Source organism: Notolepis coatsorum (assembly GCF_963971535.1).
Source record: "Notolepis coatsorum genome assembly, chromosome: 1".
Lineage (NCBI taxonomy): Eukaryota > Metazoa > Chordata > Actinopteri > Aulopiformes > Paralepididae > Notolepis > Notolepis coatsorum.
In genome coordinates this window covers 233,741,017-233,755,459 of record NC_140165.1, presented here as the reverse complement: position 1 = coordinate 233,755,459, position 14,443 = coordinate 233,741,017, and the positions used below count along the sequence as shown (strand labels likewise).

Below are 14,443 nucleotides of genomic sequence, written 5' to 3'. Positions count from 1 at the left end.
GAGTGGCACATGGGCTGTTTATCGGGGGGTGTGTCTTGGATGGGGATTGATGTGTAGGATGTTTGGGGGACTGGCTGTTCCGGGGGGGGGTTCACATGCCTTCGAGCAACATTGTACTTATTGTACTTATTTTATGCCTATTCTTATGTCTGCACGTTTATGTTGGACTACTTTTATTGTCTTTTATACCTATTCTTATGTCTGCAATTTATGCATTGTTTTTATTTTAACTGTGTGCTGATTCTGTTCATTTTATACTAATTAGTAATTGCTGCAGGGCTCTCTTGACTGCAGTCCATGTGTGAAAAGTGCTATATTTATTATTATTATTATTATTATTATTATTATTATTATTATTATTATTATTATTATTATTATTATTATTATTATTATTATTATTATAATAAATATTATTATTATTATTATTATTATTATTATTATTATTATTATTATTATTATTATTATTATTATTATTATTATTATATTGTAAAAAATGTATGCATTGAAATGTTTGTAAAGTCTTGACGACATTGAAAATGAGGGTGAGGGGCGTGGGTTTGCGAAAGGTGAATTGTCCTTTCGAGAATAAATAAAGGTTTGAATTCACCCTGCATGCCAGACAATGAACCAGACAGTGGGGGTTGTTCAGCCCGTATATCTGCGTTTACTGGTAGATAAGAGTCTGTCTATGTCTGTGTAGATTGTTATCATTTAATTTTGTCTCGCCGTGTGTGTTGTGTGTGTGTGTGTGTGTGTGTGTGTGTGTGTGTGTGTGTGTGTGTGTGTGTGTGTGCGCGTGCGTGTGTGTGTGCAGCTCTGGTCTGGCCTAACCCTCAGTTCTTCCTGGACCTGTTGGAGGTGGACGACGACCCATCAGACCCCGAGAAGACGTGCTCCTTTCTGGTGGCTTTGATGCAGAAGCACCAGAGACGCAAGGGGTCCCCCCTGGCTATAGCCGTGCATGTCTTCCAGGTGTGTTTCCTGGTGCTGGACTACTGTACTAGTGAGGTACCGGTGACTACTGTACTGGTGACTGCTGTACTAGTGAGGTACTGGTGACTACTGTACTAGTGAGGTACTGGTGACTGCTGTACTAGTGAGGTACTGGTGACTGCTGTACTAGTGAGGTACTGGTGACTGCTGTACTAGTGAGGTACTGGTGACTGCTGTACTAGTGAGGTACTGGTGACTGCTGTACTAGTGAGGTACTGTTGACTGCTGTACTAGTGAGGTACTGGTGACTGCTGTACTAGTGAGGTACTGGTGACTGCTGTACTAGTGAGGTACTGGCGACTGCTGTACTAGTGATGTACTGTTGACTGCTGTACTAGTGAGGTACTGGTGACTGCTGTACTAGTGAGGTACTGGTGACTGCTGTACTAGTGAGGTACTGGTGACTGCTGTACTAGTGAGGTACTGGTGACTGCTGTACTAGTGAGGTACTGGTGACTGCTGTACTAGTGAGGTACTGGTGACTGCTGTACTAGTGAGGTACTGTTGACTGCTGTACTAGTGAGGTACCGGTGACTACTGTACTAGTGAGGTACTGTTGACTGCTGTACTAGTGAGGTACCGGTGACTGCTGTACTAGTGAGGTACTGGTGACTACTAGGGATGTCCCGATCACGTTTTTTTGCTCCCGATCCGATCCCGATCATGTAATTTTGAGTATCTACCGATACCGATCTTTCCCGATCCGATAAAAAAAATTATTTTTAATTATTATAATTTTTTTAACTTTTTTTTTATTCAACAAACAAGACCATGTTCACATCTTAAACTCATACTGAGGCCTTAGTTTTGGTTTTAAATTGCATATCATCATTCATTTATTTATTGTCACACAGAGCAGAAGAATTTTGCCAAAACAAACCAATAGTATCCAGCTGCAGAACGGCACCAGCCACACTCTCAGACCCAAACGCATTTCCTTTGATTTAATTATACATCAAATGATTTATGTCAAGGATTGCAATGCCTCGCTTGAATGAAGTTAACTTTTCACCTGGATAACGTCAACATTCAGGGTGAATGTAATGTGAGAAATTGGGATAAATTATTATTATTATTATTTTTTTTTTGGGTCTGAGAGAGTGGCTGGTTGCCGTTCTGCAGCTGGGTACTATTTGTTTGTTTGGGCAAAATTCTTCTGCTCTGTGTGACAATAAATAAATGAATGATGATATGCAATTTAAAACCAAAACTAAGGCCTCACTATGAGTTTAAGACGTGAACATGGTCATGTTTGTTGAATAAAAAAAAAAAGTAAAAAAAAAGAAAATCCCGATTATTATTATTATTTTTTTGTCGATCCCGATCTTCGGAAAATCACGTGATCGACCCCGATCACATGATCGGATCGGGACATCCCTACTGGTGACTACTGTACTAGTGAGGTACCAGTGACTACTGTACTAGTGAGGTACTGGTGACTGCTGTACTAGTGAGGTACCGGTGACTGCCGGTAGTGTTCCTACTTCCAGAGAGAAAACATCTCTTGAACTTGAAATCTTCCTTATTTAAATATTTTATTATCCCAAAAGGCATGTGATTCCATTAACTATGCTGTTATTGCTGTAGAATTGCTCAATGGAGGAATGAATGATGACCCCCACCCCCGCTGGGAACACAATCACTAAGGCTACGTTCACACTGCAGGCAAAAGTGACCAAGATCACATTTTATTTTGCTGTGACTCAGATCTGTTTTTTTCATAATAGTGAAACAAATCACATGGAATCTGATCTTTTCAATTCTGATTTGGGCCACTTTCATATGTCTTTCATAGATCAGATACAGGTCTGCTTTCTTTTAATTAGCCGGCCTCCACTGCATTCAACTTATAAATCAAACCATAAAATGTGACTTTAGTGTCATCCAAGTTCACGCCCATCATCATTATTGTTCATTTGTGTATGCAGGTCACACTGGGATCTGATATTGGTCATATTTAAAAAAAGAAGATCTGAGCAATAATTCATCATTGAGCACTAAAGCTTGTGCGTGTGAATGCAGCCTAGGGTTGAAGCTTTCCCTCTCTATGCCTTGTCTACATGCTTTTGCCATTCAGCAGCGGCCCAGTGTCATATTAAATATGGATCGGCATGAAATATGGATCGTTTCCATATATAAAACTTTCTTTCCCATTTTCAAACAACCAGAATACGGAGCAATCACATAAAACCAAATTGCTGTATTGGCCGCAATATAAATCGATGTATTTTCCCACAAATTACACCCAAAAAAGTGAGTTTGTCTTTGCGCTCTAGAGTTTTGATCCAGGTTCAACTTTCAACGGATCCCTCTCGATGTCTGAGCCCACTACGACCTTCAAAAGACAGTCATGTTAATGACGATCCAGCATCATTTTCAGAGAGCTTAAAGTTGGCCCAGATAACCAAGGACTGATGGAGAATAATTCAATGTTTAGGCCTATCTTAACTAAGCCTTAAGATTAAATGGGTTTGAATGAGGTCACCAGTGATGTCATCAGGGACATTGAATCCTTTACGTTGTGTTAATTACAGCTCAATGAAATGATAAGGTAGCAGTCCCTATAAGACAAGGTATTGCTATTTTTTACCCCTACATCATTTCATGGAGCTGTAATTCACACAACACAGTTAAACTAAATTAACATGTGCAGAACTATTTAGAGTTTCTGGATGTGTGTGAGATGATGTGCAGCATTGTTTTTTGGTGAAGAGCCCCTTTAACACTTTCAGAGCCAGCCGTGTTTTCCTTTTTACCCCCTTGAATGCCCAGCACCACTTCAATGTTAACGTTAATATCGCCTAATCTATGTTTTAAATTATGGCCTGTGTGTCTAATCTGCCCGTCGCATTATCAATGACCCATTTCCAGTCAACATTGTCGAAGCGGATTGTTTTTTTATCGGTTCATTTCCGTTTTATATCATTTTGAAAAGCCCTCGTTTTCACGGAAAAAATAAGAGATTCCATGATAATCGCCCTGTACTGGAATATTCTAAAACGTTGTAATTTTTTGGCCTATTTATGAATAGTTTTCAAATAGACGCTAGATTATCGATAGTATATGTGTACGTGTGCACGCTGGTGCCGCGCGCTGAAAATCGATTCTCTCAGTTCCTGATCGCTTTTACAGTCAAACAGCCATATCACATTATAGGGGGAAAGCTTATATCTCCGTGAAAACGGGTCTGATTATCCTAAGACTGGTAAAATAGATTCCTTACCTGAGATCAGATGGTATCCAAATGGATTATTCCAATTCCTGATCGCCATTCCGAAAATCGATCCTTTTATTGATCCACCACGTATACTGTAAAACACATAATCCCCGCTGCTCTGAGGGTCCAGAATGAAGCTGATCGACTCCGGTCACATGCGTGAGAAGTAAAATATGGAGTCCGGGTTTTTTTTTCTCATGCCTTTTCATTGAGTCCAATCCAAAAGGGTAAATTACCATCTGGGAGACAATAGGGGTCGCTTTTTTCACATCTGAGCGCCTGGGGTGGCTGATTTACCAACGGTAGACTCGGTTGATGAAATATGAATTCAGATCGCTAATAAAAAAAAATAACGATTTCTCGTTATGGGCATTCAACCCGCGGGGGGTAAACCCGAGAACACTCGGGTTGGGCAATCAAAGTGTTAAGGCCTATTCAAGTTCAGTGATTACTATAATGGATCACGGTTTATGTGGGTTTTATTTCATTCTAGTGTGCTTTGGATGTATTTTTGGTTTTCTCTGGTGAGCTGTCAATCACCAGACACCACTTAATTGCCATGCAGCATGGCAGGTGTGTGGGCTTGATTGCCACCTGATTGGTGTCTTCTTCTTCTTCTTCTTCTTCTTCTTCTTCTTCTTCTTCTTCTTCTTCTTCTTCTTCTTGTAAATTTCCGGCAGTGTAGTGGCGTATTACTGCCCTCCTCAGTTCGTATACTACGCTAGTAGTACGGTTACAAGTTCTCTTCTTCTTCTTCTTCTTTACCGCCATCTACTGGAATCCTTTATCCCCTACATTGTCCATTTCCCCCCTTCCCCACCCTGAATGACAGCTACTGCTGCTCCTCCCTGACTGATAAACAAAACAATACACAGCCCTACCCTCACGACCCTATCCAACCTAATAATAAATCTAAACCTAAAACCTAACCACAACAAAGCACCATCATGAGTTCTGACTCTGGCCTTCTTGGTTACCTACAATCCCCTTATTTAACTCACCAATCACTTCCTCCCACCTCAGACCCTCCATACCCAAGTGCAAAATTGCCACTTTAACTACCAACTTGATCCTTTCCGTTCTACTCTTAACCAAAGCTGTCGCGGCAACCACTCCTGCCACAAAGGCCACAATATAAAATGTCTCCTCCCACACCCCCTTTTTTATTTTTTTTATATATTTTATTTTTTATCTTTCCCCCCCCCCCCCTTTTTCCTCAGATTTTCTCCCATCCCAATGTTAGTCATTATGCCAATCCCCAATCCCCTTCCTGGTCGCTGCGCACTTACCCCCCACAGTCGGTCTGGGAGAGTGGAGGCTACCACGTGCTTCCTCCGACACACGTCCAGCCAATCAACCGCTTCTTTTCACCTGGCAGCGCGGATTCTCACTGAGAGGGCGTAGCGTGTGGAAGGATCACACTATCCCACTTAGATCCTATCTGCGCTTAGCAGGCGCCCCGACCGAACTGTAGGAGTCGCTGTTTACAACGACCCGGACCCACCCCGCCAGCTTCTCCCACCCTCTAATACTGCCAATTGTATTAGTGTGAACGGCCAGCCAAGCTGGTGACAATCCCACAACCTCTTTTTAACCTCCTGCACCACCCTCTCCGCCAAATGCCCTTCCCCAACCCCCTGTCCCTTACCTTGATCTCCCTGACCTACCACCCTAGCCGCCTCCGCATACGACATCTTTCCTTCCCTTCTCACTCTGAACCACTACCTCCCTCTTCATCACCTCACAACCCCTAAACGCTACACTATGCCCCCCACCACAGCTACAACACTTCGGCCCCACTCCCTCTCCACACTTCCCATAATCATGTTCCCCGCCACACCTCGCACACCTCAGCTTCCTCCTACACGCAATGGCTATATGGCCAAACTCCTGGCACCTATAGCATCTCAGCGGATTCTGAACAAACTCCCTAACCCTGATCGCCATATACCCTACAAACACCTCTTTAGGAACAACCTCACCCTCAAACTGAATAACTACCGTCTCCGACTCTATCCTATCTGCTCCCCTCTTCATCCTTTCTGCACTCCTAACGTTCCTATTACGCCCGTTACTCTTCAAATCCCCTACCAGCTGCTCTACACTAACCTTGATTGGAATCCCAGTAATTACCCCCTTGCAACCACCATCCCTTTTCTCCCCTACTCTCACTACTCTATAGACCTTCACTTTGCCAATGCTCCTCACTGTCCTTGCCTTCTCTACCTGCTCTAAACTCACACACCCTATAAACAAGTTCCCATCCCCCAACACCCTTCCGTACCTCACCTCTCCTAACTGCGCTTTAATGAGTTTCGACAGCTGACCCGGCTCTATATTCCTAACTCCCTCTTCTCCCTCAAATCGCACCACTACATTCAACCCTTCTACAAAACCCTTTCCTCTACCCTCATCCTCTGACCCACTCAAGCTATCTCCCCTCTCTTTCTTCCTCTTACTCCCCTTCCCCTCACTTTCCCTACTCTTCTTCTCCACCTTTGTCCACCCTTCTCCCCCACTCTCCTCCCCACTACACTCCATACTGTCCCCACCCGTCCCCTTCCCTTTGTCATGGCCATTCTCATCCCTATCGCTGTCGATCTCGCCCAACTCACACCATTTACTACCATCATGATCCTCCCAATACCCTGGACAGCCGCTCACAGGCCGGGGCCACCAATCGCGAGGGCTGTTCCCGATCTTCCATAACTACACTGTTTGCCTTCCACCACCGCTTACTACTCCCCAACCTGTCCTCGATGCACAGTTCCGACGGAGGCAGACGCCGCCACATGGCGCACCTCTTCAAATCCTCCCTCCCACATGAACATGCCATACTTTCCAAACATTCAACCACTGCACGAGCTCTCCCCGCAGCACAGTCTGTCGCTCCCTTTCTGCCTGCGTCCCTGATTGGTGTCAGGTGTGCAGTGCCTTTAAGTAGGCTTGGTTGACTGTGTTCGGAATCGGATGCTTGTCCATTTCATGTTTCTCCCAAGCTCATGCTTCTAGGGTGTTCTAGCTTTTATTTTTTATTTATTTTATTCTTGTGTTTTCCCCCACCCTCTCTCATCGCTCAGAGATTCCAGTGGTTACCCCTCTGGGGTAACTTTAAGATTCCCCTTTTTGTGTGTCTGCGTGTGTGTCCTACACCCCCCCCCAATCCTGACAGATTACAGTATGTGTATGTATGCTACGTGTGTATATTAAGTGTGGGCTCTGTGTGTGTTTCTCCCCAGGCCCCCAGGAAGGGCAAATCCCTGACCTCCCTGGACCTGAGTCTGCTCCGGCCTGTCCTCTGCACTCCTGGTTACGCCCAACGGCGGGAGGTCGTGCTTCGCGGTCACCTGGCGCCTGGTCATTATGTCATAATTGCCTCAAAAGCCCAGACCAATGAGGAGGGAGAGTTCATCCTGAGGGTGTTGACAGAGAAGGGCAACGCCGCCAGGTGAGCGGTGGATCAGCCTCAAGGCTGTTAGCAAATAATATGTTGACGGGTTCAGGTTCAAGCCTCTTAGCAAATAACATGTTGACGGGTTCAGGTTCAAGCCTCTTAGAAATAACATGTTGACAGGTTCAGGCTCAAGCCTCTTAGAAATAACATGTTGACAGGTTCAGGCTCAAGCCTCTTAGAAATAACATGTTGACAAGTTCAGCCTCAAGCCTGTTAGCAAATAACATGTTGACAGGTTCAGGCTCAAGCCTGTTAGCAAATAACATGTTGACAGGTTCAGGCTCAAGCCTGTTAGCAAATAACATGTTGACAGGTTCAGGTTCAAGCCTCTTAGCAAATAACATGTTGACAGGTTCAGGTTCAAGCCTGTTAGCAAATAACATGTTGACAGGTTCAGGCTCAAGCCTGTTAGCAAATAACATGTTGACAGGTTCAGGCTCAAGCCTGTTAGCAAATAACATGTTGACAGGTTCAGGCTCAAGCCTGTTAGCAAATAACATGTTGACAGGTTCAGGCTCAAGCCAAGACGACAGACTTTAAAAGAAGGAAGGGTCACAGTGCCAAGTGTGGATTGACATTGAGTTGAATGGGATCAGCCAACTCCTCTTTTAAACGGGTTATTACCTCGGATGTCAGAATCATCTGCGATTTGTTGCATTGATAACTAGCTAACATTTGATATATTGGTTGATTGGTTCCTCAGATAGCTTGAATGTTAATACAGGCTTCAATATAACTGGAACCAAAGTCTGACACCAAGCAGAGCATAGAACGCTGGTATTCTGACATGATGACCCTTCCTTCTTTTATAGTTTCCTTGCCAGACACCAGGATATAGTGAAGTGTATTTATTAGGAAGGCAAGAGTTAGAGAGTGGTACAGGTGCCTGGAGATATCAGTACAGGTGCCTTGAGACTGGCTGTCTGGTGTGGACGCACTAGGAGAGAACATCCGTTGCCTGTGTGGGCAAGCAAGGCCGTGGTTGATCTCCAGAGCCCCGGGAGTCCGAGGCCATGAGCGGGGGAAGCTCACTCGCCATAGAGGGCCAACACACTCTCAGCCTGATGCTGACGAGCAGGAGGCCAGGGGGAAAGGTGCGAGTTTAGGTGGTAAGAGTCAGACACACTCCGGCTGCTGGCAGCGGTCCCTGCCCACAGTTGTGGAGCCTGATGGCCACTGGCACGAAGGACTGGCCGGATGGAGTCAGGCTCCTTGATGTTTCGACGAAGACTAGTGGGAAAGGCAGGGCTTTTAACAAGATGATGCAGGCGTGTAGAAATAGAATGGAGCTTCGTAGATATGATGTTTAGTGAGTGGGAATGGGGGAGAACTTGTCTATGAATGAATGATCATTGCATCTATATAGTGCTTTTCTAGACACTCAAAGTGCTTTACAATGTAGGGTGGAAATGGCCTCCTTTGCCACCACTGTGTAGCACCAAACCTTGAGCTATGCAGGCTCAATGGCCGCCATACACTGGCACCAGGCACACATCACACTACACAGTGGCTGAAAGGCTCAGGAGACAGGGATTGATATCAGCCAATTGCGGGAGGAGGCATAATTAGGTGGCCTTGATGTCAGACCGGATTGGGAACTTGGCCAGGAATGTGGGGGACTAGCATTCTATGTTAAGAGGGGCACGGTGTGATCGAGTGGTGTTTCAGGTTTGTGCACCCTCGGGTGCGGGAACACGATTGACAGGAGAGACGCAGAGCGCATTTAAAGCGGCCAGTGTGTCGTGCATAGAAGGGCTGCATAATGATGTCTTTAGTTACGCCCCTCCTCCCGAAACTATGTTCATCTAACTCCTGTTGCCTCTGCGGGAGGAGTCACTTATCAATATTCATGTAGTTTCATGGCTTCCAGTCGTATTTAAAGAAAAGCAGTTTGGATATTATGTACATAGCTGGAGGATAGAGAAACATGCATGGCTAGTGAGAGGGCTTAGGACATAAAGCTTCACTCGGGCTAAAGCTTCACTACGCCGTTTTGGAAAGGACATTTTAACCGTGAAAGTTGAAGTTGAAAATATCTATGATAATGTGTATGAAAATGTTCCAAGAAGAAGCATAAAGTTGGAATTCTTTGCCTTAGCCTCCCGCCTTAACATTTGTGTTGTGAAGGGCCAGATTAAACCGAATATATATATTTATTTATATATATATATTTAATTGTATTTGTATATTCTCTAATATTCCCTGATATCCCTTGTATATTCCTTGTACAATATGCATTGAATATCCATTCTAGCCTACTGAACATCCCATAATAGTCTCCATTCTACTATTGGTCGAGACCTTGGTGCCAGGCTGCCATACCCCCAGACCCAGTTCAAACGTACCGCTCAACATGTACGAACAAGTCCTAGTTCCGCGTAGGAATCTGGCTACCGCACCACTAATGGGACTATTTGTTCATAGTGCGTATATATACTGCGCTACTAAAGTAGGACTTCCTTTTCAGTCCAGTTTCTTACCCTCCAATAGAGTTACAGACGTAAAGCCTCCCCGCGACGCCACGTGTGGGAGTAAGGCCAAGTTCGCCTACCATCGGTATTGAGACATCGTGTATATTAATATTTGAATAGTCATATTTGGCACTATATCGTCGAGTTGGACGTAGTCTATTAAGCTAATAATAGTCTGTTAATATATAGTGCTTCGTGCGGTGAGAATACTACCGTAGTCAGTACCCCATCGTTTCGGGCAGAGAACTGGCTGCTTATCCAGGGTGGTTGACCCCACGTGAAGCTGCACCCGAGGAGCCCCAGAGCCGACGAGCGAGTGGACCTGTATACCGGATTATTCTACCGACGACAGCCCGCCTTCCCAGGCACGGATTATGCTTTGTATACGTTGATTATTCCATGGATAAAGACCCCCGACACTGCCGTGTGTTGGAACCCCCCCCCCTGGAGAGGACGCAAGGTGAGGAGACGCTCTGCAAGACGAGGTCGCTTCACGTCTCTCCTCCGTGGACCGGAGGACGCCGGCCCACAAAGAGTCCATCTGCTTTCATCTGTGGTCCAAGGATCGCCGGCGCATTGAACGGCACTACAGTGGGTTCACCTGGGATACCCTTGGCCGGATGAGGCAGCCGGATTCTACCCCCCCCCCCCTTCCTACTCCTGTCGGCTTACAAGCGACCGGATTAACCCCCCTAGTGTATCCAGTATATAATCATTAAAGTATCATTGCTGTTATTCCTTAAACTATTCCAGGTCGTATATGTACCACCTGCGCCTTCAGAGATTGGACATTCTCTATTGATATACCGACGAATACTCTTGCCATAAAAGTGCATACTAATTCCCATTCATAAATGTGATTGATTTGATTAAGTGCTTGCTCTACACACCATCGCTGTGTAGAAATAAAGACCTATTTCTAATTCGTACATTTGTGTTGGATCCGTTTCATCTACGTGACAGTGTTCATCATAATATATTTATGCCGAGTACTGGGTGGCCGAATATTAAGTACAAAGGTAGTGGTAGTAAGTATCATATCTAGTAATACAGTCAGGGAATTGTACCCCTCAGTTACAATTGGTCCTTCGAGCCGGAGGGTAATTAGTGTAATATTAATATAGTGTTATTAATATTGAAATGGCCTATGATGAACACTCCACGAAACGATCCTCCTAACCAACGCCCGCAGCGCGAACGACGGCTCCCTCAGTACTTAGAGGCTTACGCTGTCAGTCAACAACCTAGTCTTCTACTAACAGTAAACGCGGTAAAACTAGAAAGTAAAAGTATGTCTAACCCCAACGCCCAGACTACCCCGACCATAGAGGCCCCTACGGGTTCTAATGTAACTGACCAAGTTCACGGTGGGGACCAGTGGGAACCAGACATGACTTCACACCCCGCCAGTACTGAAGAAGTAGTCCCCGATGAGTCCCGGGAGGAATACAACGCTACCGAGAGAGAACTCGGCACGGAAGAAGACGGGGAGAGCACCGTGGAGATAGAGCTCCAAGGCTCCGCAAGGAGTACCCCGAGGGAAGGCTCCCCTATACAACCGCCTTCTCCCAGCGAGGCAGAGAGGACCCTACAGCAGGCCTTCCTCATCAGCCTGAACGCCGCTGCTGAACGCGACCGACTGCAGATCCAGCAGCGGAGCGAAGAAGAGCATATACGTCTAGAAATAAGACGCATTCAGAGGGAAGAGAATGTGGCCCGAGACCGAGCAGACAGCCAGCGAGCAGCTGCTGGTGCTCTACGGGACGCAGAGCGCGACAGACAGCAAGCGCAACTAATAGAACAGCTGATCAGATGGACAACACCCTCTCCCTCCGCCAGAGGCTCCAGGAACTCGTCTAGACACACCTCCAGGGCGGCATCCCCTAGCCGAGTAAACAACCCTGAACTTGACCAACAGACGAGGTCTATACCCCCCACAGACCACCTCCCCCCACCGGTCCAAGCGAGACCTAGCAACCGGGAAGGAGCAGCATATCCTGTGGAGAGGCTAAACCAGAGACTACAAGCACTGGATGACCTAACTGAAGACGAAGAGGAAGAGGAGGAGAACCACGCCCGACGACAGCACAGTACTCTACGGTACAGCCCAGGCTATACTCCCGCGGAGCTGCGCTACAGACCCCCGACTCTATACACGGGTGAGCACGACGCACGACCCGCACCGAGGAACAGCACCTGGACAAGCGGGCCATGGTACACTGCCGGTACCAGCCCATACCAAGGAGCGGGAGGAGACTCGCCTAGGAGGCCTCTCCCCCAACGCTCGCCGATGTATCCACAGTCAGCGTCATACATTGGCACGCCTATGGTACCCGACTTCACCCAAGAGAACCGGGCCCAGTATACAGAACTCCGCATGTGTCTGGAGACCATGTTGGTGGATGTATTGGATGAACGCCACAAATACGCCATCCTACTGAAGCACTTAAAGGTACCCCGCGCACATAATATAGCGCTCGCCTACGCGACTTCCACCACCCCATACACAGCAGCGCTGGTAGCATTGGACCAGAGGTATGGGCGCATATGGGATTACGTGATCCAGGAGATCCGACACATCGACCGCTTACTAGGGATGGGAATTGATAGGATTTTATCGATACGATTCCATTATCGATTCTGCTTATCGATTCGATTCTTTATCGATTCTCTTATCGATACCTGATCAATTTATAATTTAAATAAATAAATTGGAAATGCAACAGAACTAAGCTGGTTAGAATAACAACATGCAACTTGACATTTCTGATTGTCATTTATTGTTGAGCCCCCATGTCAGGGGCGACAGTGGCTCGGGAGGTAGAGCAGTCGTCTGGCAATCCGGAGGTTCCCGGTTCGATTCCCGCTCCTCCCGGGCAGCGTGTCGATGTGTCCTTGAGCAAGACACTTAACCCCTAACTGCTCCCGATGAGCAGGTTGGCACCTTGCATGGTTGCCTGCGCCGTCGTTGTTTCAAGTTTCAAGTTTCTTTAATAGTTGTCATACAGAAGTACAGAATACTTTTATACAAAATACTTCTTACTGTTGCGCTCCAGAGACTGTGCAAGACAAGATAAGTATGAAATAAAATAACATAGTAAAATTAGAAGTAAAAAAATGAGGTCACAGTGTTCAGTTTAGACATATGTACAATGTTTGATGCAGAATAGACATAGTTACCATACAATATACAATACTGTGCAGTGTACTAATATACAATACTATATAGTGCAAGGCAGAAATGGAGAAATGGGACGAGGTGCAATTTAGGTACAATTCACAGTAGGTGTACGAGTTGTAGTGCAAATCCTTTATCAATAAATATAAAGTGTAGTTGTGAGAATGTGTGAGTGATTGGGTAAAATGTAAGGAACAAATTGTAAAGCGCTTTGGATAAAAGCGCTATATAAAAAAGCAGCCATTTACCATGTCAGAAAAATACAATAAATAAAACATTAACTATAGCCTACACTTAAATAAAATAATGTATTTGAGATTCTCTTAAAATGTATTTATTTTTTTATTCTTAAACTAATTTAATCTATTGAATAACAGTCGTTATTCCTCTTGACTTCTGTCTCACACACACACACACAGACACACAGAGCTCCCTCCCCGGGCCCCTGTCCTGTAGGTATTGGCTTGTGTTGCTACACGGACACATTTGTATGTTGCACCATGGTACTTCCTGTCTGACGGACTCAGAGTAGAGACTTAGTAAATAAACAATCCGGCTCTTATTATATGTGAACTAAAGAGTACAATGTTTACACAACAGTCCCCACCCGCTGTTTTATTGTATTTGTACCTGTACTATCCGCTGTCAGCTGTTTATCTCTCTTTGTGAGCTTGATTAAATAGCGTTAGCTCACGTTAGCTAGCGATAGCTCCGCGGCTAATTTTAGCTCACCCTAAACTAAATCAATGACCATGTTCTAAAGCATTCAAGTAGTTTTCACTGCACATAGAAGTAGCCAAACAGCGGGAGCATTTCGGGAGCATATGACCAAAAGCCAGGCAATTTCGAGCCCTTAAGGAATCAAATAGAGTCTGCCATGGCTACATGCTAACGCGCGCAACTGTAGGAAAAACCTGGCAGCGATAAGGGAATCGAAAGTCACAGGAGCCACACGGTTCCAGGCATCGGCCAATTAGGAACCGGTTCCCAACGGGAACCGGTTTTCGATTCCCATCCCTACCGCTTACCCCCAGCAATAGACAATCGAGCACTGGACGACCTGTCCATCAGAGTGCAGTCCCTGGTAGGGATGTTGGGAGCGCAGAGAGAGAAGGGGAGGCATGAACTTT

General features: G+C 45.6%; 1 protein-coding gene across 3 annotated transcripts in view; it reads left to right on the top strand.

Annotated features, from left to right (window-relative positions):
* The window catches only part of LOC311233551 (calpain-9), a 108,629-nt gene that overhangs the window by 53,360 nt on the left and 40,826 nt on the right, over positions 1 to 14,443 (top strand). For all 3 annotated transcript variants that reach the window (XM_084320518.1, XM_084320517.1, XM_084320519.1), the window contains exons 10-11: positions 815 to 972; positions 7,450 to 7,658. In XM_084320518.1, the coding sequence (XP_084176644.1) occupies positions 815 to 972; positions 7,450 to 7,658 (367 nt within the window). The remainder of the gene's footprint in view (positions 1 to 814; positions 973 to 7,449; positions 7,659 to 14,443) is intronic.